Raw genomic sequence first — 24,486 nt, 5'->3', positions numbered from 1 at the left:
GTCTCATTAAAAGCTACAAAAAGCACTTAATTGCAATTCCTCAAAAGAGAGCACTACAAAATATTAGGTTTAAGTTCCCAATATTTTCGTCCATGTCACTTTCATTTGTTGTCTTGTATAAAATAATATGTTACATCAACATAATATGTTAAATCAAAAGCAACGTGTCTGTTCTATTAAATATTAGAAAGAGAATAGTGGATGCCAATTACTTTTGTCCGTTTCAACTTATTTCAAATAGAATTATTATTATTATTTTTTTTAAGACAAAGGGTATCAGTAATTTTATCCATCTCTGTAAATTTCAGGGCTGATTGTTTCCAGTTTCTTTCCAAATTGGCAAAGACAAGAGAGCCATCTGAGAGCATCAGAAATGCTGCCGTCAAAAAACATAACAATTCCAAAGGCTACAAGGCTGCAAGGCTACAAGTCTGCAAGAAAATCGCCAAAGATCTTAAAATCCCTGCTTCAACATTTTGTCATGTTATCAAGAAGTTTCAGAAAAATTTCATAGATAAGCCACAGTCTTTTTGGGATAATGTTTTATGGATAGATTAATCTACAGTAGAGCTGTTTGGTAATGCAGTGCTCCAGTTTATTTTATAGGCGACAAATCAAGCCCATAAGGAAAAGAACATCCTACCTAAACCAAAAACATAGTGAAGGCTCTATCATGCTGTGGGGATTCTTCACTGCCTCTGATACTGGAGGCATTGAACATATCAAAGGAATGACGAATTCAGAAGATTATTGAGGCATTTTAGTGCAAAATGTGTTACCCAGTGTCAAAAAACAAGGTTTGAGGCGAAGGTCTTGGGTCTTTCAGCAGGACAACAACACAAAGCACACATCCAGCAGGACAAAAGATGGCTGAAAAGGATAAAGATGGGCTGTTTTAAACTGGCCAGCAATGAGTCCTGACCTAAATCCCATTGAAAACCTATGGAGAGAGCTAAAATCTGCCATTGCAAAAAGGACTCCTGCAAACTTAAAGAGCTTGAACGCATAGGAATGGAAGAGTGGCAGAAACTACCAGCAGACAGGAGCAAGAAGCTTCTAGATGGCTGCAAGAAACGTTTAGAAGCCGTCAAAGGTTCTGCAACCAAACAATAGCAAGGGTTGCCAATAATTGTTTCCGGTGTACATTTTGTGTTTGAATTATTTTACTATTATATAAGTTTTGTTTTTTAAATTTTTCTTTTTTTCAGTAACCTCTCAAATTTTACTAAAATATTTTGATTTTGCAGAATTGGTTAATTTGCATTCATTTCATTTTAAATTGTGTACTTAAAATTCAGGGGTGCCAATAATTTCTAACAGGACTTTACATGGCAGGTACCCAGCCACCAACCAGGAGTCTAGAGAATAAATAGCTGATTAGTTGATTGACAGAAAATTCATTGCCAACAATTTTGATGACAAATTAAGTCAATTTTTTTTGTAAGCAAAAATGCCAAAACCTCTCTGGTACCAACTTCTCAAATGTGAATATTTGTCAATTTAAGCTCAATGCCTTTGCATTGACCTTTGGTCAGAGAAAACGATCGATCTGAATATATTAACTTCGGCTTCAGGGAATAATAGTGGGCTTTTATGATGGGCATCAATATTTTCTGAAATTTTACACACTAAACAATAAGTTGATTATTAAAAGAAAATAATTGTCAGACCTATTGATAAAGAAAACAATTGGTGGTTGCAGCCTTACAGCACTTCTACTCGAATTTTTCTGTGTGTTAATTACTTGACACAGAAAAATTGAAGCAATTTGATAAAACACAGCTCCATAAGAAATTAGCACAATGTTAACTAAAACAGTTAAGGTTTTAAAATCCGCCAGAGGTGATATTGTACTTTAAGTGATACAAATTTCTAACATATTTAAAATGATCCAAATATGTAGACCCAAATGATATGGATTAAACCTGGGACTTGTGAGGCCCCTGGGCAGTGGCCTGTCTTGTCCGGTTGGTAATCCAGCCTTGCACGAAATACATCAACTCTGCACCATCGTAGTGCCCATTGATAAAACTCTGCATATTTAAAATAAATGAGATTTAACAGAGGGGGAAACAAAAAAACAAAGGGTCTCCCTACCTTAGTTACAAAAATCACAAGCGTGGCCTATATTTTACCCAAATGTTTGACGTTTTTATTTCTACTGTGGGGAGAGGGGCGGTGCTCTGGGTGGGCGGGGTTGACCCCGGAGAGGGGCGGGGCAGTGGAGAGGTCAAAGTTGAATGCATTTTGTCTTTTGTGCTAAGCAGAAGAGTGGAGTCCGATCGAACAGCGGCGTCTCTTCCCTCTTCCCCGGATCCTTTTAAAACTCCCTCCCGAACCTCTCCCCTTCTACCCTTGCCACCCTACCCACCCCCTGAACACACTTCAAGGGACGGTTCGGGTAAGACTTCCAGAAATAAGGCTTTGTTTTTCCCCCCTTTCAGAGTGAAGGACAGGAATAACTCAGTGTGCCTCAGTGCGCTCCGTAGGCCGCGGGATCCGACTATCCCCTGGAACAGAGGATGCTAACGCTAGCGAGCTGGATGGAAAATTACCGAACTGTAGCCAGCTTGGTGGCCGATCAAGAGCTAGCTGCTAGATGCTGTCTCGCAAGTGTAAATTGCAAATGGGCTGGCTAAACATTACAGCAGTCAAGTTATTTAGAAATGTGGGAAGTTACCGTAGACATGTTACAGTACTAGCTAACTTAGCCTTCAGATTTTGCTTGCGTGACTAGCTGTGTTGCTCTTTCCAAAATAGGATCTGCGATGTTAACGTTATCCTATGAGCCGTCTGTTGCTGCTGCCAGTACACGCTCGACATAAACTTACTACAATAAAAAGAATAAGTTTTAATAGCTTACATTTAGGCCCTGAAATAAAACGACAAGCCATGTCGCCATAACTGTTTGATGCCAGGAAATAGACATTACCACAGGGAGACAGTGGGTCATTGTGCTAACGTGAATTAGTGGACTCGGGCCAGACTAATGTGAATAACTGGACTGAAGCGTTTCATTCTTTCGAAGTGGCTTGCTAACGTTATTAAACTACAGTAAAAGTCTGCAAGATGTTAACTGCCTGCATCACTTCACTGATCTGCACTGACATCAGCTTCTTAGTAAACAAGGCTTTCCTCTGAGATGTCCCCGTCCCCATAGTTTCCAGTAACTACATTTGTCTCTGATGGTCACATGTTCCATTCTGTTTCAGACATTCTGCCAGTGACCAAAGACTCACTTTGCTGGCCAGTTTAGTGTCTGGATTCAGCTGCAGCAATGGACTCAAGTCTGGTTGAAGGAGGACTTAATGTCACCTTAACCATCAGGCTACTCATGCATGGGAAGGTGAGTGTGACTGCAGGCAATGTTTTTTGACAAGTTTGAAATCTAAGCCCACTCTGAAGTCTGCATTCATTCTCCAATGCAATAAGGAACATTGCACCGTAGTCACTGTAAAATGAAAACAAACTCAAGTTGTCTCTGCTGGTGGCCATGAAGGATACATTTATTACTTTAACATGCATTTCGTCTCTTCTGCAGGAGGTTGGAAGCATCATTGGCAAGGTAAGTTTGTTTTTACTGCCAGTGACACTATCTACATCTTGTCCCTTGGTGTGTTTTGTAAATATTGTGTACTTGTGCTTTCCTTACAGAAGGGAGAGTCAGTTAAGAAGATGAGAGAGGAGGTAAGATATGTTTTTTTTATAACATTTGGGCAAACGAGAAGAGACATGTTTATAATTTCAGTGACATTGACTCGTGCATCACATGATAACACTGTGACTGATTTGATATTCCCTGTTTTGATCTACTGTTTGTGCAGAGTGGTGCTCGCATCAACATATCAGAGGGGAATTGTCCGGAGAGGATCATAACCCTTGCGGGACCCACGACCTCCATTTTCAAAGCCTTCTCCATGATCATTGAGAAACTGGAGGAGGTTAGAGTTGCTTGCTGCATCTTAAATTTCCACATTATAACAGTGGATTTAAAAGTTTCAAATTTTCAATGTTATCTGGTCCTGCCGCTTTCCCTCTAGGACATCAGCACCTCAATGACTAACAGTACGGCCACCAGCAAACCGCCAGTCACCATGCGCCTCGTTGTGCCTGCCAGCCAGTGTGGCTCACTCATTGGCAAGGGTGGCTGCAAGATCAAGGAGATCAGAGAGGTTTGTCATCATATTTCTTTGCAGTGTTTTGAACTTGTGTCTTATCTCTGTTGTGTCCTAGCGCCTGTTGTTGATGTCTGTGTTTCCACAGTCAGCAGGAGCTCAGGTACAAGTAGCAGGGGACATGTTGCCCAACTCAACAGAGCGTGCCATCACCGTTGCAGGGACCCCTCAGTCCATTATTGAGTGTGTCAAGCAGATCTGTGTCGTCATGCTTGAGGTACAGACAGTGTTTATTGTGCTTTAACTCTTTTGAAAATTTGCAGTGAATCTTATTGCTACTGTTGATGATTTGTGACTTTTTGTGTTGCTGTTGATGCTGCTTCAATGGTGAATGTTTCTGTTTTCTTAGTCTCCACCAAAGGGAGTGACTATCCCATACAGACCCAAACCCTCAGGCTCTCCTGTCATCTTTGCAGGTGGTCAGGTAAACAACAAACGTATTTCTATGTTTGTTCCTCTAGATTTGTCACTGGTAAGATTTGGCCATGCAGTGTCCACTGATTTTGTTGAAAGATGCTCCCACTTTGTCCTGAAGCAGTTCTGGTCAAAGGAATTAAATTATACATGAGCTATCGTTCTAGTAGCTGGTGTGCTGTCTGTAGCATGCCTGGCTTTGTTCTTATAGCACACCAAGGACAGAGGACTGATAGATATTGGAGTAAAGTGTGTGTGACACTGCCACGCCCTCCTGAGTGCTGTTCTCTCCTTCCAGGCATATGCTGTCCAAGGGCAGCACGCCATTCCACAGCCTGATGTAAGTGAAGGGCCCTCTGTAAGTGATTTAATATATTTGTAACTACGGTCCTGGGAAGCCATGCCACCTTCTTATTTCACCCCTCTGGCTCTTTTTTTTTTTTTTCCCAACCACCACTGCTTGATAGACACATCCATTTAATATTTCCAAAGATTGTATAGAAAAATGCTAACATCAACATTTTTTTTTTTTTTTTGGGAAACTTTAGGCTAAATTATGGGTCCCGTGTTCCATTTCACATTTTCCTCTCATCATCACAATAACCACTTACAAAAGGGAAATAATTACAATATTTCAGTTTTGATGTCTTTTCAAATTTTTCCTCACTCATTGTTTCTGTCTGTCTGTGTTTGTTTGCTCTCCATGTCTATTCCTCCGTTGTTTCAAAAGCTCACCAAACTTCACCAGCTGGCCATGCAGCAGAGCCCCTTCCCCATTGCACATAGCAACCAGGGCTTCCAGGGTAGGTGGACAGATTGAAAGAGGGAATGTGATTGCTGTAGATTTGTAATAATCCACTTAGTCAACACTCTCATGGGGTTTCTTTGCATTTCTTAAGCTGGGATGGATGCCTCTGCACAAACTGGCTCTCATGAGCTGACCATTCCAAACGATGTAAGTCGCATTTATCTCCTTTTGCTTATTTACTGTCTTTGGTATTAGCAGAGAAATATGATGCCTTTTTTTTTTTTTTTTTTTAAATAGCCCGTTTTCTTGGTTTTTCCATTATTTGCCTGCTGGGATTCAAGGTGTTTTCCTTTTTCTTTCAGCTCATCGGCTGCATCATTGGCCGTCAGGGCGCAAAGATAAATGAGATCCGTCAGATGTCAGGGGCTCAGATCAAGATTGCCAACCCTGTGGAGGGCTCAACTGACAGACAGGTCACCATCACTGGCTCCCATGCTAGCATCAGCCTGGCTGAGTACCTGATCAATGCCCGGTAAGAAAGAGGCTACTGCAACACATCCAACTGAGTTTGTGTTTTCTTATCATGTGTCCATTAAGCCAGTAAGTCACAAACTATGTTGAGTGCCCTTATGATTATTAATAATAGGAGAAAAGAGAGGAAGTTCTCCCTCCTAAAAAATAAAACTAGTAGAAGTTAAACAAAGCTTTCTTCACATCAGACTATTATAACTTCAGTCAGCTTTTAGTGATCACCTAACGGGAGGGAAAACAGAAGAATTTCTTTCCGGTGCTGGAAATAACAGACTGTAAAAACTGACCTGACCAATAATTACATTACCCTACTTCAAACTGTAAAATGTAAAGAAATAGAATGTGAAGTCCCATTTGGATAACTATGTAGGTTTTAAGTAAACCTAATTTAAATTGAGAACCTTCCTGTTTAGCCCTCCTTTTAGATTAGAACGTTTCATGGCCATTATTTATTTTTTTTTTTTTGTAATCATTTATTTATTTATATTAATTTTTTTAAAATTTTTTTATTCCATATTTATTTGCTCCATTTTTTTTTCTTACATTTTTTTTTTTTTTAAATAGCCCGTTTTCTTGGTTTTTCCATTATTTGCCTGCTGGGATTCAAGGTGTTTTCCTTTTTCTTTCAGCTCATCGGCTGCATCATTGGCCGTCAGGGCGCAAAGATAAATGAGATCCGTCAGATGTCAGGGGCTCAGATCAAGATTGCCAACCCTGTGGAGGGCTCAACTGACAGACAGGTCACCATCACTGGCTCCCATGCTAGCATCAGCCTGGCTGAGTACCTGATCAATGCCCGGTAAGAAAGAGGCTACTGCAACACATCCAACTGAGTTTGTGTTTTCTTATCATGTGTCCATTAAGCCAGTAAGTCACAAACTATGTTGAGTGCCCTTATGATTACATTAATAGGAGAAAAGAGAGGAAGTTCTCCCTCCTAAAAAATGAAACTGGTAGAAGTTAAACAAAGCTTTCTTCACATCAGACTATTATAACTTCAGTCAGCTTTTAGTGATCACCTAACGGGAGGGAAAACAGAAGAATTTCTTTCCAGTGCTGGAAATAACAGACTGTAAAAACTGACCTGACCAATAATTACATTACCCTACTTCAAACTGTAAAATGTAAAGAAATAGAATGTGAAGTCCCATTTGGATAACTGTGTAGGTTTTAAGTAAACCTAATTTAAATTGAGAACCTTCCTGTTTAGCCCTCCTTTTAGATTAGAACGTTTCATGGCCATTATTTATTTTATTTTTTATGTCATCATTTATTTAGTTATATTAATGTTTTTAAAATGTTTTTATTCCATCTTTATTTGCTCCATTTTTTTTTTTCTTACTTTTTTTTTTTTTTAATCTACAGGTAGGTACAAAAGTATAAGCAGAGCAAAACAATTTTTGTAATTTTGCCTCTGTACACCACCACAATAGATTTGAAATGAAGCCATCGAGATGTGATTGACGTGGAGACTTTCAGCTTTAGGGGTTTAACAAAAATATCGCATTAACTGTTTAGGAATTACAGCCATTTTTATAATTAGTCCCTCAATTTTCAGAGGCTCAGAAGTAATTGGACAAATCCACATAGTTTTATATAAAAGGATTATTTTTAATATTCTGATGAAAATCCTTTGCAGTCAATGACTGCCTGAAGTCTGGAACCCATGAACATCAGCAAATGCTGAGTTTCCTCCCTTGAGATGCTTTGCCAGGCCTTTACTGCAGCTGCCTTCAGTTGCTGCTTGTTTGTGGGTCTTTCTGCCCCCAGTTCTGTCTTCAGGAAGTGAAAAAGCAGGCTCAATTGTGTGGAGGTCAGGTGACTGACTTGGCCATTGAAGAATATTCAATTTCTTTACCATGAGAAGCTCTTGGGTTGCTTTCACGGTTGCTTAGCACCATCCTCTCAGTTTTGCAGCTTTTGGCTGGATCTGAGCAGAGAGTATAGCCCTATACACTTCAGAATTCATCCTGCTACTTATATCATGAGTCACATCATCAATAAACAAAACGCTTCTCTTCCCATCAATCAGGTACAAGTTAATCTTGGTTTCACCTATCCAAAGAATCTTGTTCTCAGAACTGGGCAGGGTTTTTTAGATGTTTTCTGCCAAACTCTAATCTGGCCTTCCCGTTCTTGAGTCTTACAAGTGGTTTGCACCTTGTTGTAAACCCTCTGTATTTACATTCATGAAGGTGTCTCTTGATTGTAGGCTCTGACAATGATACGCCTCCCTCCTCAAGGGTGTTCTTGACCTGGCTAGATGTTGTGAAGGGGTTTTTGGTCACCATGGAAAGGGTTCTGTGATCATCCACCTCAGTTGTCTTCAGTGGTCTTCCAGGCCTTTTGGCGTTGCTGAGCTCACCAGTGCACTCTTTCTTTTTAAGAATGTACCAAATTATTAATTTGGCCACCCCTAAAGTTTCTGCCATCTGTCTGATAGGTTGGTTTTGTTCTTTCAGCCTAATGATGAACTCCTTCATTTGCATTGACACCTCATTGAACTGCATGTTGAGAGTTCCCATGAACAGCTACCAAATGCAAATTCAACACCTGGAATCACCTCCAGACCTTCTTTCTGCTTAATTTGTCATGAAATAAGGAGGGAACAGGCCACACCTGGCCATGAAACTGATTGTCAAGTCAATTGTCCAATTACTTTTGAGCCTCTGAAAATGAGGGACTACGTATTAAAAATGGCTGTGATTCCGAAACAGCTAATGTGATATTTTTTGGGAAACCCCTTGGATTAAAGCTTGAAGTCTACACTTCAATCACATCTTGATGGCTTTGTTTCAAACCCAGTCTGGTGGTGTACAGAGCCGAAGTTATGAAAAACATGTCACTGTCCAAATACTTATATCCCAACTGTATTTTATTGGTTTTATTGTTACATTTTCATCATTTTTTTTTAATTTCATGTGTGCATTGGTCCCAAAGAACAACTTTGTATTGCACTAACCTACATGAAAGGATGGATGAAAGTAGGATCAGGGGTAATGTAATTATTACTTAGAGCATCAGCCAGCTCAGTTTTTACAGACCATAAGTCCCATTTTGGACACGATAAAAAATATCAAAGAAGTAAATATGTGTATGAAAAATATTTTTCTTGCAACTCCGGATTTGAAGTCATTGTGTCACACTGCGTGCTGAACTTGCATTTACTCCCTTAGACTCAGATTGTTTGAAGGTCCAGTGAGACTTCAGATAAATTTTTTACTACACAACTGTCAAAGTGGTCGTCGCATTTAAAATACAGCGACACGTCAAGCAGCATGTCACAACCTAAATATTTAATTTGCTGTATTTGTAATCAAATATTAAGGTTGAAGTGTTTCTCTTTTTTTCTGTGTGTGCTCCTCAGGCTGTCTTCTGAAGCTACTGGACTGGCAGCCAACTGACATGGAGGATCTTCATCAGCACCTAATGTAACCCCTCCCCCTACTTTTTACCAAGAGGTCCCTTATTGAACTTAATGCAAAAACCAAGTACTATAAACTCACTGTTTTCTCCTGCTTTGGTTAGACACCTACTCAGTTGTAATTACACCATCATCATGATATTGGTATTTTATTTATTTATTATGTTTTTAAAATTCCCTTTGCATATAGTTTTTAAAGACTTCCTTCTGTTGTATTTTTTTTTTCTTCTTGTTTTGCTGTATATCTGTATGAACTTCTTGATATAGGTAAAAAGTTTTAGAAAAATCTGAAAAGGCATAAATAATGTTTTTCTTATGTCAGATTTTTCTTAGAAAATGTAAAAATGAAGAAAAAAAGACAATAACATTATAGATCGACTGTTCTTTCCCTTCCTTTTAAATATCTATTTATTTTTATTTAATACACAGCTCCTCGTAAGAGTAGAATTCATTGATATTTGCCATCTTTGTTTGAAGCTGTACTTCCTGAATGAGGAATTGTGGTTTTAACGGGTTTCAGTGGGTGTAAATGATTTCCAGTTGAAGATGTATGCAGGAACAACCTTTTAGTCAGAAGGCAATTTATCCCTTGTCAAGTGTGGGTTCAAAGGAGAATTTTAAGCTACATTTTGTCTCACCTCTAATTTGCTGAGTAATTGTTTTGTGTCATTCCTGTGTTTCCATCCGTTATTTCTTGATCAGGACTTTTGAGCATTGTTGTGTATTGGATTCTGATAAGGGTGGGTGGGCCTTGGTGACTAGGAGTGGGCCTGAATGAGAGGAAAATATTTTCTTTTCTCTGAAAATTACTAAGACCATGGTAATGATGATGATGATAATAACATTGAAATGTTTGTTTTAAATAGAGAAAATATTTTTTTTAACTGCAGGGCTGGGGAATGCTGCAAGGGGCAAAACTACAAGACATATTGGTCTTTATAAGTATATTATGCTGAGGTATTAAATTATGATTAACTAGAAGGAGAACTATAGAATTAACACTAGTTTCCTGCTATCCTTTTTTGCCTGGGTCAGATTTTATTTTTTATTATTCTTTGCAGGATGAAGAAACTCACGTTTTTGTGCACGTTTTCAAACTATTGTAGATCTGGGTGCAATTAAATTGTTGAAGAAATGAAATGCAGAAATAAAAAAAGATGTGAAATGCTTAAATGATTGTTGGTCAGTCTTATATCGTAAAGTTTACTTAATCATAAAGGCAGCTGACAAGACACCTTTTTATTAACCTGTTATCAGTTTCAGATTTACTGGTACCACATCTGATAAGGCACCATTTATAAAAGCTTTATAAGCTGTAATTAATGGTTAAAGCATTTACTGATACTTTACAGATCAGCTATAAGCCATTAATAACAGCTTTTGGGTTGCCAGGTTGTATTCCAGCATGACACTTTGACTCCTCCAACCAAGCAAGTCGGCAGTTGAAAATGTTGCTAAATCATTAACAAAGGGTACCAATTTTCACTTTCTAATAAGTCATCTTGTATCCAGTTATAACTGCGAGTATGACATTAATAAAGGGCAATGGGCTTCTCAATTTGTAATAAGCCATCAGCAAAAGTCAGTCACCTGTAAATGTCAATAAATCCTTAATAAAGATTTGTACAATACATCAAGCCTGTAGTTCTAAATGTTAACAAGCTCTTTTTCCAGGAGATAAGTGGTCAAACAGTCCATTGGTGGGAATGAATTAATGAATTAAAGAGCTGGCTGAAAAGACAAAAGTGTCATGCTGGAGGAGGATTTTCCACAACCTGGCAGCCTAAAAGTTGTTCTTAATAACTGGTCTATGAAGAATCAGTAAGAGATTTATTAAGTAGTGATAGATTCATTAATTACAGCTTATAAACTTTTTATAAATGATTCCTTATCAGAAGGTGTTACTAATTTAGTAATCCAAAAACATGGTCCTGTCTCTTGGGCTGGGGGTAAAAAAAATTTTTTTCTTTTTTCTTTTGATAAGGGACAGGTGTGAAAGGGCAAATTTGTAAGCCAAGAAATGACACTGGATCTGTTTAGACATGCTTTAAGTCACTGAAAATAGTCATTTATTTCTCGTCGAGTTGTCTTACGTGACGCAGCAACAGCACAAACTGTAGCTATAACATGGCCTGTCTTTTTAAACAAACAACACACGTTCTGTTGGGGTTTTTTTTAACCAATACATTATTTATTGTTGCTCATAATATTTTGCTTTCGATATAACTCCTATGTTACAGGTACAATGTGCAATGCTGTATAAAAACAAAACATTTCTATTCAAACCCAAAGGATACTTACTGTTCTACTGGTAACCACCACAGAGAAGTGCACTATTCCTTATCTGGCTACTTCCGCAGTAATATTAAAGGGTAAAAGGTACCGTTGAGGTTTTTATGAAGCCTGTCCGCATCGTGAGCTATAGGACTCCTTTTGGTTCATTTTTAAAAGGGGAACTCCACCTATTTCACATATCAACATCGATTTTATAGTTCTTTGGGAGCACTAAATTACCACTTATGTGACAAAAGTTGTGAGATGCATTTTGCGGTTGTGTTCGGCTAAACAGATGCTGCCTAAAGTGACGTCACGTGAGTCAGAGTTGGGCGGGGCTGAAGACTAGAAAATAAATTACCTGAATCTCCGACACAACTGTCGTCGGTCGTGTGGCAGTAATGTAGGCGCCAGGTTTGGACAAAGATGAATAATGCGTGTGGAAAAAAAAGAAAAGATATCTGGAGCACTTTTACTTAAGCACCTGCACCCGTGCTTGGCCGTGACATGGACTAGCAGAGGTTAGCAATGCTAGTCTACATCGGAGGAGGTCATCTCTATGAACACATTCACTGCCTTTCAAATGCACACCCCGCAAATATGAGACAACCAGAAATCCAACAGTTTCAGAAACCCGTAGAGCAATACTGATATACGCTCAGCTTGCAGTTTATTAGGTACACCTAGCTAAAACGAATGCAGTCTAACGCGATGGTCCTGAAATAAATCCTCCATTCGTGAAGGTTATAATGTTCAGTTTGAGCTGAAACTGCTTTAGATAGGTGCTGATTTAACAGTATGGTTATTTTGGAGGCTGCAGTTTGTGGTTCTGTTGAGTTGTATTGCATTATACTGACAGGGGTTTCTCTTATTCTGTCCACCCCATTCAGAGCAACGAGGGTAGCCTAAACAACAGGCATACCCTTTTGTATAAGGCAATACAGTTTAGCAGCACCACAAACCGCAACCTCCAAAATGATCATTCAGTTGAATCGACACCCGTTTTGAGCAAAAACTGAACATTATAACCTTCATGAAGCGAGGGTTTTTTTGCAGGGCTGCCGTATTAGACGGCATTTGTTTTGGCTAGGTGTACCTAATAAACTGCAACTGAGTGTATATGCAATGGCAGAAGTGCATTTTTAGTGAACCCAGAGGTCACATTCCATCACAAACACGATAAGCCTAATAAAAACCTCACGCGTGTCTTATATTTAATTGAAACTCAGTAGTAGGAGGGTAAAAAAAAAAAAAATTGCCTACTGAGAACCCTAATTAGGCATCATGATCCATATCCTTGTGAGATTTTCATTCCATTTTGACTTTTTTCTTCTTGAGTGCTGACATTTATTAACAAAAACAAAATAACTCAAGTAATACTTTCAGTATTAAAAAAGTGTAAACTTTCACAAAATATAAAACAGACACATTCGAACCATAAATTATAAACATGTAGTCATGCATTTGTTCACAGGGCTGCATACCGTTAAGTCTTACATTTTTATCTTACAAATAAAATAAAGTTAGATATTTCTCATGTGGTATGTAATGGATATTTACATTATTATTCATTAGTATTTGATGCATTAGTGTGTGGAGTATCATGAAGGATGCTCCCAGAGTGAGGGTTAGAGTGTTTAAAGGACTACAAGTGTGGTATCTTCTTGTGCGTGCGTCTGTGAAAGGGTTTTTGCTGAACTGGAGCGGTGGCTAAGGTTACCTTGGTAACTATTTTGCCTGGAGAAAAAAAAAAAAAAAAAAACCTACTGAACTTAAATGACATTTATCTGATGTCACAAGCTGCCAAAATATTTGATGTCAGGTTACGACAAACGCCCTATGTCATCTGATGTGGGTTTGCCAGCCAACAAACTTATGAGACACCATAAGTCAACTTGTCATAGTCTGAGTGGTGTAGTAGGTGTGATCCCTCATGGCAACAGTAATGTACTGCACTGACAGATTGGTGTACGCCTGTGATGGTTGTTCACTGTCGGGTAGCTGGAGGCCTTTGCTAGTGTCCAGTTATCTATGGAGGTCCTGTATGGGGCACCTGTGGAGACGGTACCGATGCTCCAGCACTGGGGGGGCGGCTGGGCTCTCCACTACCTGACTGATCCAGCTCAGCACTGTCGCAGTCAGAATCATCGCACAGGGCCCGGCTCTAAACAGAGAGCCGGAAGAGGAAAACAATGTCACACATGACCTACGGCCGACATGAAGGGTTTCTGGCAGAGGTGGAAGAAGTGTTAAGATTTTACTGTTGTCGAGGTTGAGCTAGTTTTAACTACTTTTGATATAGTCGGGTAGTTTTGTCCAGTGGTTCCCTACCAAGGGGTCGGGCCCCTTCAAAGCATCACCAGATAAATCTGAGGGATTGGGAGATGATTAATGGTTTAGGCAAGAAGAAAAAACAGAGTTCTGATTTTTTTTTCTGAAATAATGGATGATTTTACTTCTTTGGGCCTCAAACTGTTATTTAAATGAAACCATCCAAGAACTGATAGACATCTGGAATCTCGCAAAGACACTTTTTTTGTTAAGGGTCAAAAGCCAAAAAAGTTTGGGCACCACTGGTTCAATCTTTAACGATGTGTTGTATTTTAAGTTTTTAATTTGTCTTTTTTTTCTAATTCAATCTTAATCTGTAAAATAACTAGTGACTGTAGCTGTCATATAAATGTAGTGGAGTAGAAGTACAAAGTAACATAAAATGGAAAAACTTAAGTACAGTATCTCAAAATTCTTTATAAATACAGTTCTTGAGTAAATCTACTTAGTAACTTTCCACTACAGTTTTTTTTTTTTTTTTTTTTTGGTGCTTTTACATCAGTATAAGAAGATGACACAAACTGACACGTGTGATCCTCTGTGGAGCTGCCTTACCTCATTAGGATTCTGCCCAGCATCCATCTGAGCTTTCGCCTGACCCAGTGCTCCGTCTCTCTCCGACAGGCCATCAGAAGCCTGCGCGGGATCGGTGTTGTCCGCCGGGATCTCTGACCCCTGAGAGAGGAGGTCATCGCTGCGGTCGTCCAACCTGTCGTCAGTGTTGGTGCTGACCACGTCAGGAGTACCGCTGTGAGAGTGGTCGGTGGTGTGGCCCTCCTCGCCGTCCGATACTGACAGGTTCTCTGAGCTGAAGGTAGACACCGACTGGCACTTGGTGATGCTGGTCGGACGTCTGGAGAGATTAAGAAGAAACAACAACAAAAATCACCAAATTGATGATATGGAAGAGTGACTCAAATTGAAATCTTCTTTCAGTTCTCTGAATAAGTCTGCAAGTTATCAGAGAGGGAAGATAGCTGGAAGGAATTTTCCAGTGATGAAAGACATCAAGTTGCTCACCGTCTCCGTGGTAACTCAACCTCACTGTCAACTTCGCCCTCCTCCTCTTCTGATGACACTCCACGCCTCTGTAGTCAGAAGCGGGAATATTGCACAAGTGAAAAGGATCAAAGTATTACCAGAGGAGTGCTGAGGGATATTAACAGGTAGCCGGCACCGTACCTGTTTGCGTGTGATAGCTGCCCTGTATAGAATGGCTGAAGGTGTAAGGTGCTGACCCCCTATTCCCCCTGATGCCCCCCGGGGCAACCGCACAGCACCAGCTCCCTCCTCTTTGTCCTCCCCGTCATGAGGCAGGCGAGGAGATCCCAGAGTTCCCCGTCCTGCTGCCGCCCCCCTCCCACATGGTGAGTCTGGGCTGCTGGAGAACGGGAACGAGGCTGCATCCTCGCTGGGAGTGTCACTCCGCGGAGGAGTTTCTGTGAGATCATCCAGACCAGCTGCACCCACCTCTGACCCCCCTAAACCTGCAGAGGCACTGAGGCTCCCCCCTCTCTCCAGCCCACCCACTGAGGGCTCCCCTTTTCCCTGGCCCTCTGCCTCTAGCGTGGTGCAGATGAGGTCAGGGCTGGAGGAGGATAGCTGCCTCTGCTGCTGCTCGTGGCTGAGGCCCCGCAGGGCTGCAGAGGGCTCCAGGAGCTGCTTGGAGGTGTTAGTGGTAGAACTGTTAGCCTGGGCAGTTGTGTCCCTATTAGGGGAGGACTGATTCGCCTTAAGTCCAGCCAGGTCCCCGCTGCTGCCCTTACCGGGCTTGCGGTGACGGGTCTTTACCCTCCGAGACCGGCTGGGAGAAGTGGAGCTTCTGTTGGGGCAGGCTGGGATAGTGACTTGCATTACAGAGGAATCCATTTTGGGAATGATTACCTCAGACTTGAGGATGTCTGGCCTGAAAGAGTAGGAGGGATTAGTCAACAACTATAACTCAAAAGCTTGATGAATATTCATCCAGTTCAGTATCAAACTTTTATCAAATAACCACTCAAATGAGATTTCACACCTCTTTCCCGAGGGCAGTTTCTGTGGGACATTTCTCTTTTTGATGAGTTTGTCCATGGAGTTGGAGGAGCTGCTCTGTCTGGAGCTATGGTGCTTAAACAAGCCTGGATACTTCTTATCCAAAGACTGCTCTCTTCTGGAAAGAAACACCAAAAGACACCAAAGTGTAAATGCATTGTGGCTTATTAATTTGTAAAGAATGTCGGCGTCTTACAAAAATATATCCTGTGTTCATGCTTTTATTCGTACCTCTGCAACTCTTTCTCTTTGAGCTCCAGCTGCAGCATGACAGCGCTGAGCTCCATGTAAAGGTTGTTAGCCCTCTCCAGTTTCCTCTCATAGTGCTCGCGAATGTCCAAAGCATGCCTGAGAAGAAAAGAGGCTGCTGAAGTCACTGTGCAGCCGCATGAGAGAATCCAAATCCTCTACAATAGACGTGCACTCAAGGCACTTCATTCACAGGGGCGGACAAAGGAGTGACATCGAGAAATAGGACAGAGGGAAAGTGGCTTCATGCATGTAAGCCAACATAGTAAAATTACCAGTATCCACTGGTTACAACTGATTTGGATAGTGTAACACCCTGAGTTGACATGAAGCAATGTATGGGAGAGCTACGCGCGAAAAACAGACCTGAGCTCCTCCCTGCGTCGGTTGATCAGTTCCTCATCGAGTCGGTGGAGACAAGTACCCTCAGATTTAATCTTCTCAAAGTGCTGTTTCACCTCTTCTCGCCATTCAGCCTGATGAGAGCACATTTCTGTTAACCAGCTCTGTCTAAACAGAACTGACTTTAAAACCAGTTCTCTTCTGTATGGCAGTTAATGTCTGATTACTGTGCAATCATGTTCGGGTACATGTGTATTTGTGTCTGTTTGTGCACATTTGTGTTTGTATATTTAGTATGATTTGTGGCATTTTTTTGGGGGGGGGGGTTTCGGTGTATCTTCATAAATTCAGATGGGGAATCAGAGAAGCAACCATACCTGAGACTTGAAGTATGTCTCTTGTGGAGTGGACAGTACATCAGCTGATGCTATATCCAGATGAAGAAGGATCTGACGGAAAGAGGGCCTGTTCCTGGGCTTACAGTTCCTGCAAATCCAAGATGGGACAGACAACTGTGTACATTTACAGTGCACTGTAAAATCAATAAAGTCCTTAAACCACAGACTAGCTGTGCTCATTATTTTTCTTTCTTCGTCCCAAATGTCCATTTCCAGACGTTTGCTCACCAGCACTGTCTGAGGAGGATCTTGAAGCCATCAGGGCAGCTCTCAGGTATTGGCAGCTGAAGACTGTTGTTTCCCACACCCCAGATGATGGCAGATGAGTCCACGTCTTTATAAGGGATCTCTCCAGTTAGCATCTCCCACAGCACCACTCCAAACGACCTTTAAATCGAGTGAAGCTTTATTTATTCAGGAAGTCTAATTGAGGTCAAGATCTCTTTAACAAAAGAGACTTGAGAACACTTTACATACATACAACATCACAACAAGACAATTCAGTCACACAAAGCAGACATCACACAGAGAATATCATAAAAACTCCCTTAGAGGAAATTAATATCTTTGAAACACGGAAATTACAAACTATTAACTCACAATAGTGATACATTATCTGCACTTCTACCGTAGTATATTAAAGATAATTGCTAAATTGCTACACTGAGTGGGGAAAAACCATGTGTTTGTAAGCTAGGCAAAAATGTGAACGTTTATCAGACTTACCAGATGTCCACCTTTTCTGACACTGGCTCATTCCGAATCACTTCAGGAGCCATCCAGGCTACAGTGCCGGCGAATGACATCTTGGTGCTCTTGTCACTGAGCTCCTTTGAGGTGCCAAAGTCCGAGATCTTGACCAGGTCATCATGTGTAATCAGCATGCTGCAAAGGTGAGATTACACGGAATTTTACGCAGAAATAATAATCAGTTATGAAATTTCAGGTGTTGTGTTGGCGGTATTTCTCATTAGTCTAGCTGCGCTGACTTACTTGGGGGACTTGAGGTCTCGGTGGATGATTTTGTGTAGATGTAGGTAGTTCATGCCACCTGCAATGCCCATGGACCAGTCAACCAGGAGGGAAGGGGTGATTTTACGGCCCGCCCTCAGCACCTCATACAGTTGGCCTTGGGCACAATATTCCATCAAGATACAGTAACAAGGAGCCTGGGTGCATACGCCCCTAGAAGGAGGCAAGGCAGTCAGATAACATAGCAAAGATGGCCGGAAAACAAAAACACTATATCAAAGTGGCATTCATGCAGTTAAAAGCTTGATATGTTGATATGTGACCCTGTAGGATATCATGAGTTTCCTCACTTGAAAGTGATAATGTTGGGGTGCTTGAGTTTGCGGAGGTGTTTGATCTCTGTCTCTTTGATGTCCCGCACTTTCTTTACAGCCACGTCTTCTCCGTGGAACTTGCCGAGGAAGACAGCCCCCTGCGCCCCGCTGCCCACCCACTGCAGGTCTGAGATTTCCTCAAAAGGAACCTCCCAGGAATCTAAACGCAGACCAATAAGTCAACAAAATAAAACTCAATGAGGAAAATGTGAAATTCCGAAGCGTTACACAGGATTAACACAGTTATTGCAAGAGAATTTTTTCAGTAGCACCCGTCGAGTAATTACTTAATTTATATCCATCCCACATTGCAAAGCCTCCAAATGTCAATATGTACTCTTGCCAGCTTGGACAGGGAGGAGTCAGGGCTACTGCTGAGCAAATGCTAGGTCCATGCTACACATTCGAATAGGCTGGCAGGGCACAATTACATCATACAAAGCACCTGCCATGTTCAAACAAATGTTATATTGACAGCTTATCGAGTTGAACATCACATTTCTATCCAGAGATAAGAGAAAATTTGAAGGGGAAAACAACAACCCACTTATAGTCTAATCTGTCTGTCAACTCTCAAAGTGACACTACTTAAATGACTCCGAGAGCATGGTCACTAAAGAGAGATGAGCTAGGCAGACTAAAAGAGACAACCAGATCAATTCTTCATGAGGTCCACTTAAGTGTCGAGATCTCTGGAGAGCTGCAGTGGAGGCAGATTCACATGATGCTTGCCCCTGGCCAGCTCTGAAAACTCACTGTAGCTGATGACTGTGGATGAGCTGGGCTGACGGACCCGTAAACACAGTCATGCTGCTAGCAAGACGTGGTGGCAGTCAGAGAGCAATGAAAACAATGGAGTTCTAGTTATGGAAAATAACAAATTAAATTTACTCAAGTACTATACCTAACTACAATCTGAGATACTTATACATGGATACATGGATTTTTCCATTTTCTGCTACTTAACTCTTCTCTGACTCTTTCATTTCAGGGAAAAATATTTTACTTTTTACTCCACAACATTAATCTGACACCTCTAGTTACATTTTTCAGATTTTACATAAAAAACATATGATACACTTATCATAACAATGCATATCTAACAATACAATGTATTGTTAGTTACAGTGCATCCAGAACATGGACATGACTTGGAAAGGCAAACACCTGTCTATATAAGGTCTCACAGCTGACAATGCATATGAGAGCAAAAACCAAACCGTGAGGTTAGGGAACTGTTGTGTCGAGGCACAGATCTGGGGAAGGCTACAAAAAAAACCTCTGCTGCCTTGAAGGTTCCCAATAATTCCATAATTCTTCAATGGAAGAAGTCTGGAACAACCAGGACTTTTCATTGAGCTTGCCACCCAGCCAAATTGAGCAATAAGGGGAGAAGAGCCTTGGTAAGAGAAGTGACCAAGACCCCGATGGTCACACATGGCTGAGTTCCAGAGATGCTGTTTGGACATGGGAGAAACTTCCAGAGGGACAACCATCCCTGCAGCTCTCCACCAATCTGGGCTTTTATGGCAAGGTGGCCAGACGGAAGCCTCTCCTCAGTGAAAGACACATGAAAGCCCAGTCCGAGTTTGCAATAAAGCACCTAAAGGACTCTGAGACTGTGAGAAACAAGATTATCTGGTCTCATGAAACCAAGATTGAACTGTTTGGCCTCAACTCTAAGCGTCATGTATGGAGGAAACCAGGCACTGCCCATCACCTGCCTAATACCATCCCAACGGTGAAGCGTGGTGGTGGCAGCATCATGCTGTCGGGTGTTTTTCAGAGGCAGGGAACGGGAGACTGGTCATGGAAGAGGGACAGATGAGCGGAGCAAAATACAGAGGTATCCTCAATGAAAACCTGGTCCAGAGCACTAAGAATTTCAGACTGGGCCCAAGGTTCACTGTCAAACAGGACAATGACCCTAAGCACATAGCCAAAACAATGCAGGAGTGACTTAGGTACAAGACTGTGAATGTCCTTGAGTGGCCCAGTCAGAGCCCTGACTTGAACCCAACGGAACATCTCTGGAGAGACGTAAAAATGGCTGTCGTCCGACGGTCCTCATCCAACCTGACAGAGCTGGAGACGATCTGCAGAGATGAATGGGCAGAAAATCCCCCCAGGTGTGCAAAGCTTGTCACGTCATACCCAGAAAGACTTGAGGCTGTAAGTACTGTGTAAAGGGTCTGAATACTAATGTCAATGTGATATTTCAGTTTTTCCTTTTTGATAAATTCGGAAAGGTTTCTCAAATTCTTTTTTCGCTTTGTCATTATGGGGTATTGAGTGTAGATTGATGAGGGAAAAATGAACTGAAATGATTTTAGCATAAACATAACAAAATGAAGATAAAGTGAAGGTGTCTGAACACTTTCTGAATGCACTGTAAGTATTGTTCAACCAGGGGTTGCTAACCTTTTAGGCTTGTGACCCCTTACAAAGAAGCAGTCTCTAGCAGTGGCCCCTTGTCACTTTTGAGATGTCAATAAGTTTGCTGAAATTCCACCAAACATTAGAGAGAAGTCAAAAAAAATGAAAACAAATTTGTGTAGCAGATTTTTTTCTGCTACACAAATCATCACAAATCACCACTTAATCATCTCGTGACCCCTCAGATTTATCTTGTGAACCTCTGGAGGGGTTTCTGACCCCTAGGTTCGGGACCTCTGACTAAACTACTCCACTGTGTCTAAAGTAGCTTAAACTCTCTCCAGCTCAAACACCTACAAATAGGCTAGCCATGCACTGATTCATCAGTAACAATATAATCATGTAATGTAGTATATAATAATATATCAGACACAGGTACAATTTTTCTGCAGACTGAGTACTTTTACTTTTAATCCTTTCTTTTACTTAAATAGGATTTCAAAAGCAGGATTTTTACTTGTTGTGGACTATATTTAGATTGTTGTCTTGGTAATTTTACACAAGTAAAGGATCTGAATATTTCCACCAATGTGGTTTTCAAGCTTCATCGACGAGCTCAGATATTAATTTTCTATGGAGAATCTCCATGGTTACGAAGGCACCACAATAATTTCATAAACTAAAAGACTATATGACATGTTCAGGTCACACAGCTGTCTGACTTTTCTTTGTTCTATGGCATCTACAGTACATACGTTGTCCAAAGAACAGCAGAGGGTCAGATGGTATAGCGGTGGAACATTTTCTGTTATCTTCACATACCTTCATGGCTATGTTTGTGTTCAGTGGAGTAGGCCTTTCCAATCATGGTCCAGACTGGTTTTAGGCAGCCAAACAGTCCCTCCAAAAAACCTCCACTTCCTGATTGTAGCCGAATGTTCTCCGACTGGCTCCGGACAGCGCCAGCCTCTGGGCTGTGCCCTGCCTCGGCCCCGCCGCCACACTGGCAGACCTCATGTTCATGTAGTTTTAGCACGCTGTTGTCAAAGTGGGCCGAGGGTCCATCACTGGGAGTGGGGCTGCTGCCACCCGGCGCCCCCTGTCCGCAGGTGTCGATGGACAGCACGTTACGGAGGACACACTGTGTGGGGGTCAGGTCCGTTTCGGGGGTGCAGGCAGGGGTGTCTCCATCGAGTCTTCGATAGGGGGGTTCTGAGATTGGGGTGCTGAAGCCTGACAGGGAGGGGGAAGGGGCACGGGGCTCATGGATACAGGTCCCACTCATCAGGGGTTTCCCCAACACAGCAGGTTAGGGTGGATGGAGGATGGAAGGATGAGAAGTAAGCCTGAAAGAGAAGATTTTGATAAGAAATGCATTAGAATGATTTATAATCTTCACTATAGCCATATTTCATTTCTACGCCTACTTCTTTTCAATATATACAGTAGGACTAAACAAGTTTAGACTCATTTCCGCACTGTACAGCTCCGTTTTACTCGTGGAGCGGTCCGGTGCTGAAATGACTGCTACCTTTACTCCTGGTGTCTCTTTTGAACTTCGACGAAGTTACTGGACTCAGCACTAACTTTTCCCTTCATTCAAGCAGTGCAAAACAACCAAAACAGTGGCGTCGTGTGCTGCTGAGTCGGGCGTGCGGCCAGTCCCCCCAGTTTAATCGCTCAGTCACTCCATTTCCACACCAAAATTCTGTCTGAATCACGCAGTAAAGCCTCATCTCTGCCGTGTCTGTGAATGGGAAAATCAGCCTGCCCGGTGGAGCCATCACCCAGAGTGGAGATGGGCTTTATGAATGAATCGACCAGAGGGGGTTGTGCAGTCCACAGCCCTGACTTGTCACCTGGTTCTCTAACTGTCCCTCTGGGGAGCATCAGTGCCTGACAGCATCAGAGCGAAGCTACCCAGCAGCTCCCATATGTCCTTCGTCATGCATCAAGTGAGGAGCATTGTGTGCATCTGAAGTATATGACGAATTGCATAACCGCCTCGGCGTGGATGTGTACGTCCGTCCGTGCGTGTCTGCGTGCGTGCACGTGTGTGTGTGTGAGAGAGCGAGGGGGGGGTGGGGGGGTGGGGGTATAGAGAGAGAGCGAGAGAGAGAGAGAGAGCACATGTACCCGATTCACATATCGTACACCAGCTCCATGTCTTGTACTGCACCACTGCATGAGAAGAGCCACGGCGACTGAGCGAAATGAGAGCATGAAAAAACGGGCGATAAACAACCGCCGGGCCTGGTGCGAAGGAGCAGTGTGCACACACACACATGCACACACACACACGCGCACGCACACACACACACACACACACACACACACACACACAAACGCAGGAAGATCAATCTTTAAATAACCGAGGATGCGATGATGACACTCAGCAGCATCATAGCCGACGTGCATGAATTGCAAGCCCGATGCCTACTATGGTCCATGCCAAGTGAAACTGCCGCAGCGCCTGTACATTTACTCAGTGTTGGCACAAACGCAAATATTTCGTAACGCTGGCTCTCTCGCTCCGCAAATATGATTTCCTAGCGTTCATCGACGATGATTCGTCTCTTGGCAGCGTCGGTTCACTGGTGCAGTGCGAGCGGCATGAACGACGGCATCACGCCTAGACGTCCCGTGCTACCGGATTTCATGTGCAATCGGCATTTAGCCGGATAGTATGACATTCCCATACCTTTCTGCCTGGTTGATGCCGCGTTGTCAAGTGAAGGGGTGGGCTAGGCTTTTCTATTTGTCGGTGATACCGAGCAAACCGTTGTTTTCCCCTCGGCCCGGGCTGTCTCTTGTGTTCCCAGCGCCTATATCCACGAGTTTCACGTTACCGGGATGGATCCCAGCGGACAAATTGTGTTATCAATAACCGGGGACCCATGCAACGTGAGGCGCGCTGGGTTTTTTTTGGGGGGGGGCGGGGGGCGGGGGGAGCTGTCTCTTTCCCAGTGCTGAATTGACGTCACGGAAATGCGAGCTGCGCCGCAAGGGGGCGCCACCGCAACCTCCTGCACACTCACAGGGACTCGCACGGAGAACCAGACCATCGGTTTTTCCATCATCACGTCCATCGTTTCGCATAAGGTGTCGTCTTGGACGCGTTTCATTCACCGATTTCCGCGTCTGGGCCGCTCCGGCCTGGCACGTCCCGGAATCAGCAGCGCCCACCCTGCTGCTGCCGACGTGTCCTTGAGCAGGACACACTTGGACCTGGGCTCCGGGGACGCCGGTGTGCCGCCGTCCAAGGCTGGATTACCGAGAGGGCAAAGTGGGCAACTGCCCGTGTCCCAAAGATCGCGAAGGATCCCCAAACAGCCCCAGGGTCACACATCTCCTCCGGTTCTGGTAATTTGATTACAAGTTACATTACAAAGTCAAATGTGGTTTCAAATGTGTGAAGTTATTTGCATCCCTAAACTCAACTACATTACATTATTAGCTAGTTATCTGGCCCTGTCTTGCGGGTGGTCTTGTGACAAAATCTAGTTTTAAGACTCCTGTACTATTTTAGTTTTATTTTCTTTTTCACATGGGGCATGTTCCTTGTGTTTAATCAAATTACCACAAACTACGAAAAAATGAAGTATTATTCCAGCACAGGAGTTTTGGTTGCACTGGACTTAAAGGATAGGTTCACTTTTTTTTGTCTGTCTTAAAACAAATGTCAGGTGTCCACATGAACACTGAAACAGGTTTTGCTTGCTGTAATTGTTCCCCCTGTTCATACTGTCTATTAAACAATCCCCTTCTCATGCATTTCTAATATACTGGAGGTGCATTAGAGCATTGAGTCCTTGTTCCATGCAAAAATGTATTCATAACTATA

The 24,486-nt window shown here is 42.3% G+C and overlaps 2 protein-coding genes across 4 annotated transcripts; one reads left to right on the top strand and one right to left on the bottom strand.

Moving 5' to 3' along the window:
• Positions 1 to 2,246: 2,246 nt before the first annotated feature.
• On the top strand, positions 2,247 to 10,465 carry LOC120804178 (poly(rC)-binding protein 2-like). Of its 3 annotated transcripts, none has more exons than XM_040153435.1 (13): positions 2,247 to 2,401; positions 3,213 to 3,346; positions 3,542 to 3,565; positions 3,655 to 3,687; positions 3,825 to 3,941; positions 4,041 to 4,172; positions 4,264 to 4,392; positions 4,525 to 4,599; positions 4,888 to 4,929; positions 5,320 to 5,392; positions 5,489 to 5,544; positions 5,700 to 5,869; positions 9,236 to 10,465. In XM_040153435.1, the coding sequence occupies exons 2-13, from the start codon at positions 3,278 to 3,280 to the stop codon at positions 9,270 to 9,272; spliced, it is 957 nt and encodes a 318-aa protein (XP_040009369.1). In that variant the 5' UTR covers positions 2,247 to 2,401; positions 3,213 to 3,277; the 3' UTR covers positions 9,273 to 10,465. The 3 variants fall into 3 exon arrangements, with proteins under 3 accessions (XP_040009369.1, XP_040009367.1, XP_040009370.1); XM_040153433.1 differs by having other exon boundaries at positions 4,888 to 4,947; XM_040153436.1 differs by lacking the exon at positions 9,236 to 10,465 and having other exon boundaries at positions 4,888 to 4,947; positions 5,700 to 5,873.
• Positions 10,466 to 13,595: 3,130 nt separating this feature from the next.
• On the bottom strand, positions 13,596 to 21,927 carry map3k12 (mitogen-activated protein kinase kinase kinase 12). Its single transcript, XM_040151670.1, has 13 exons — positions 21,465 to 21,927; positions 18,243 to 18,426; positions 17,914 to 18,105; positions 17,647 to 17,805; positions 17,149 to 17,307; positions 16,900 to 17,008; positions 16,547 to 16,656; positions 16,163 to 16,279; positions 15,915 to 16,049; positions 15,080 to 15,803; positions 14,918 to 14,985; positions 14,453 to 14,750; positions 13,596 to 13,730 (listed from the first exon to the last, which is right to left on the bottom strand). The coding sequence occupies exons 1-13, from the start codon at positions 21,925 to 21,927 to the stop codon at positions 13,596 to 13,598; spliced, it is 2,853 nt and encodes a 950-aa protein (XP_040007604.1).
• Between the last annotated feature and the right edge of the window lie 2,559 nt (positions 21,928 to 24,486).

Source organism: Xiphias gladius, chromosome 18, assembly GCF_016859285.1.
Source record: "Xiphias gladius isolate SHS-SW01 ecotype Sanya breed wild chromosome 18, ASM1685928v1, whole genome shotgun sequence".
In the NCBI taxonomy this organism is placed as follows: Eukaryota; Metazoa; Chordata; class Actinopteri; order Istiophoriformes; family Xiphiidae; genus Xiphias; species Xiphias gladius.
Note: the sequence above shows the minus strand (reverse complement) of the source record. Positions and strands in the feature narration are given on the sequence as shown.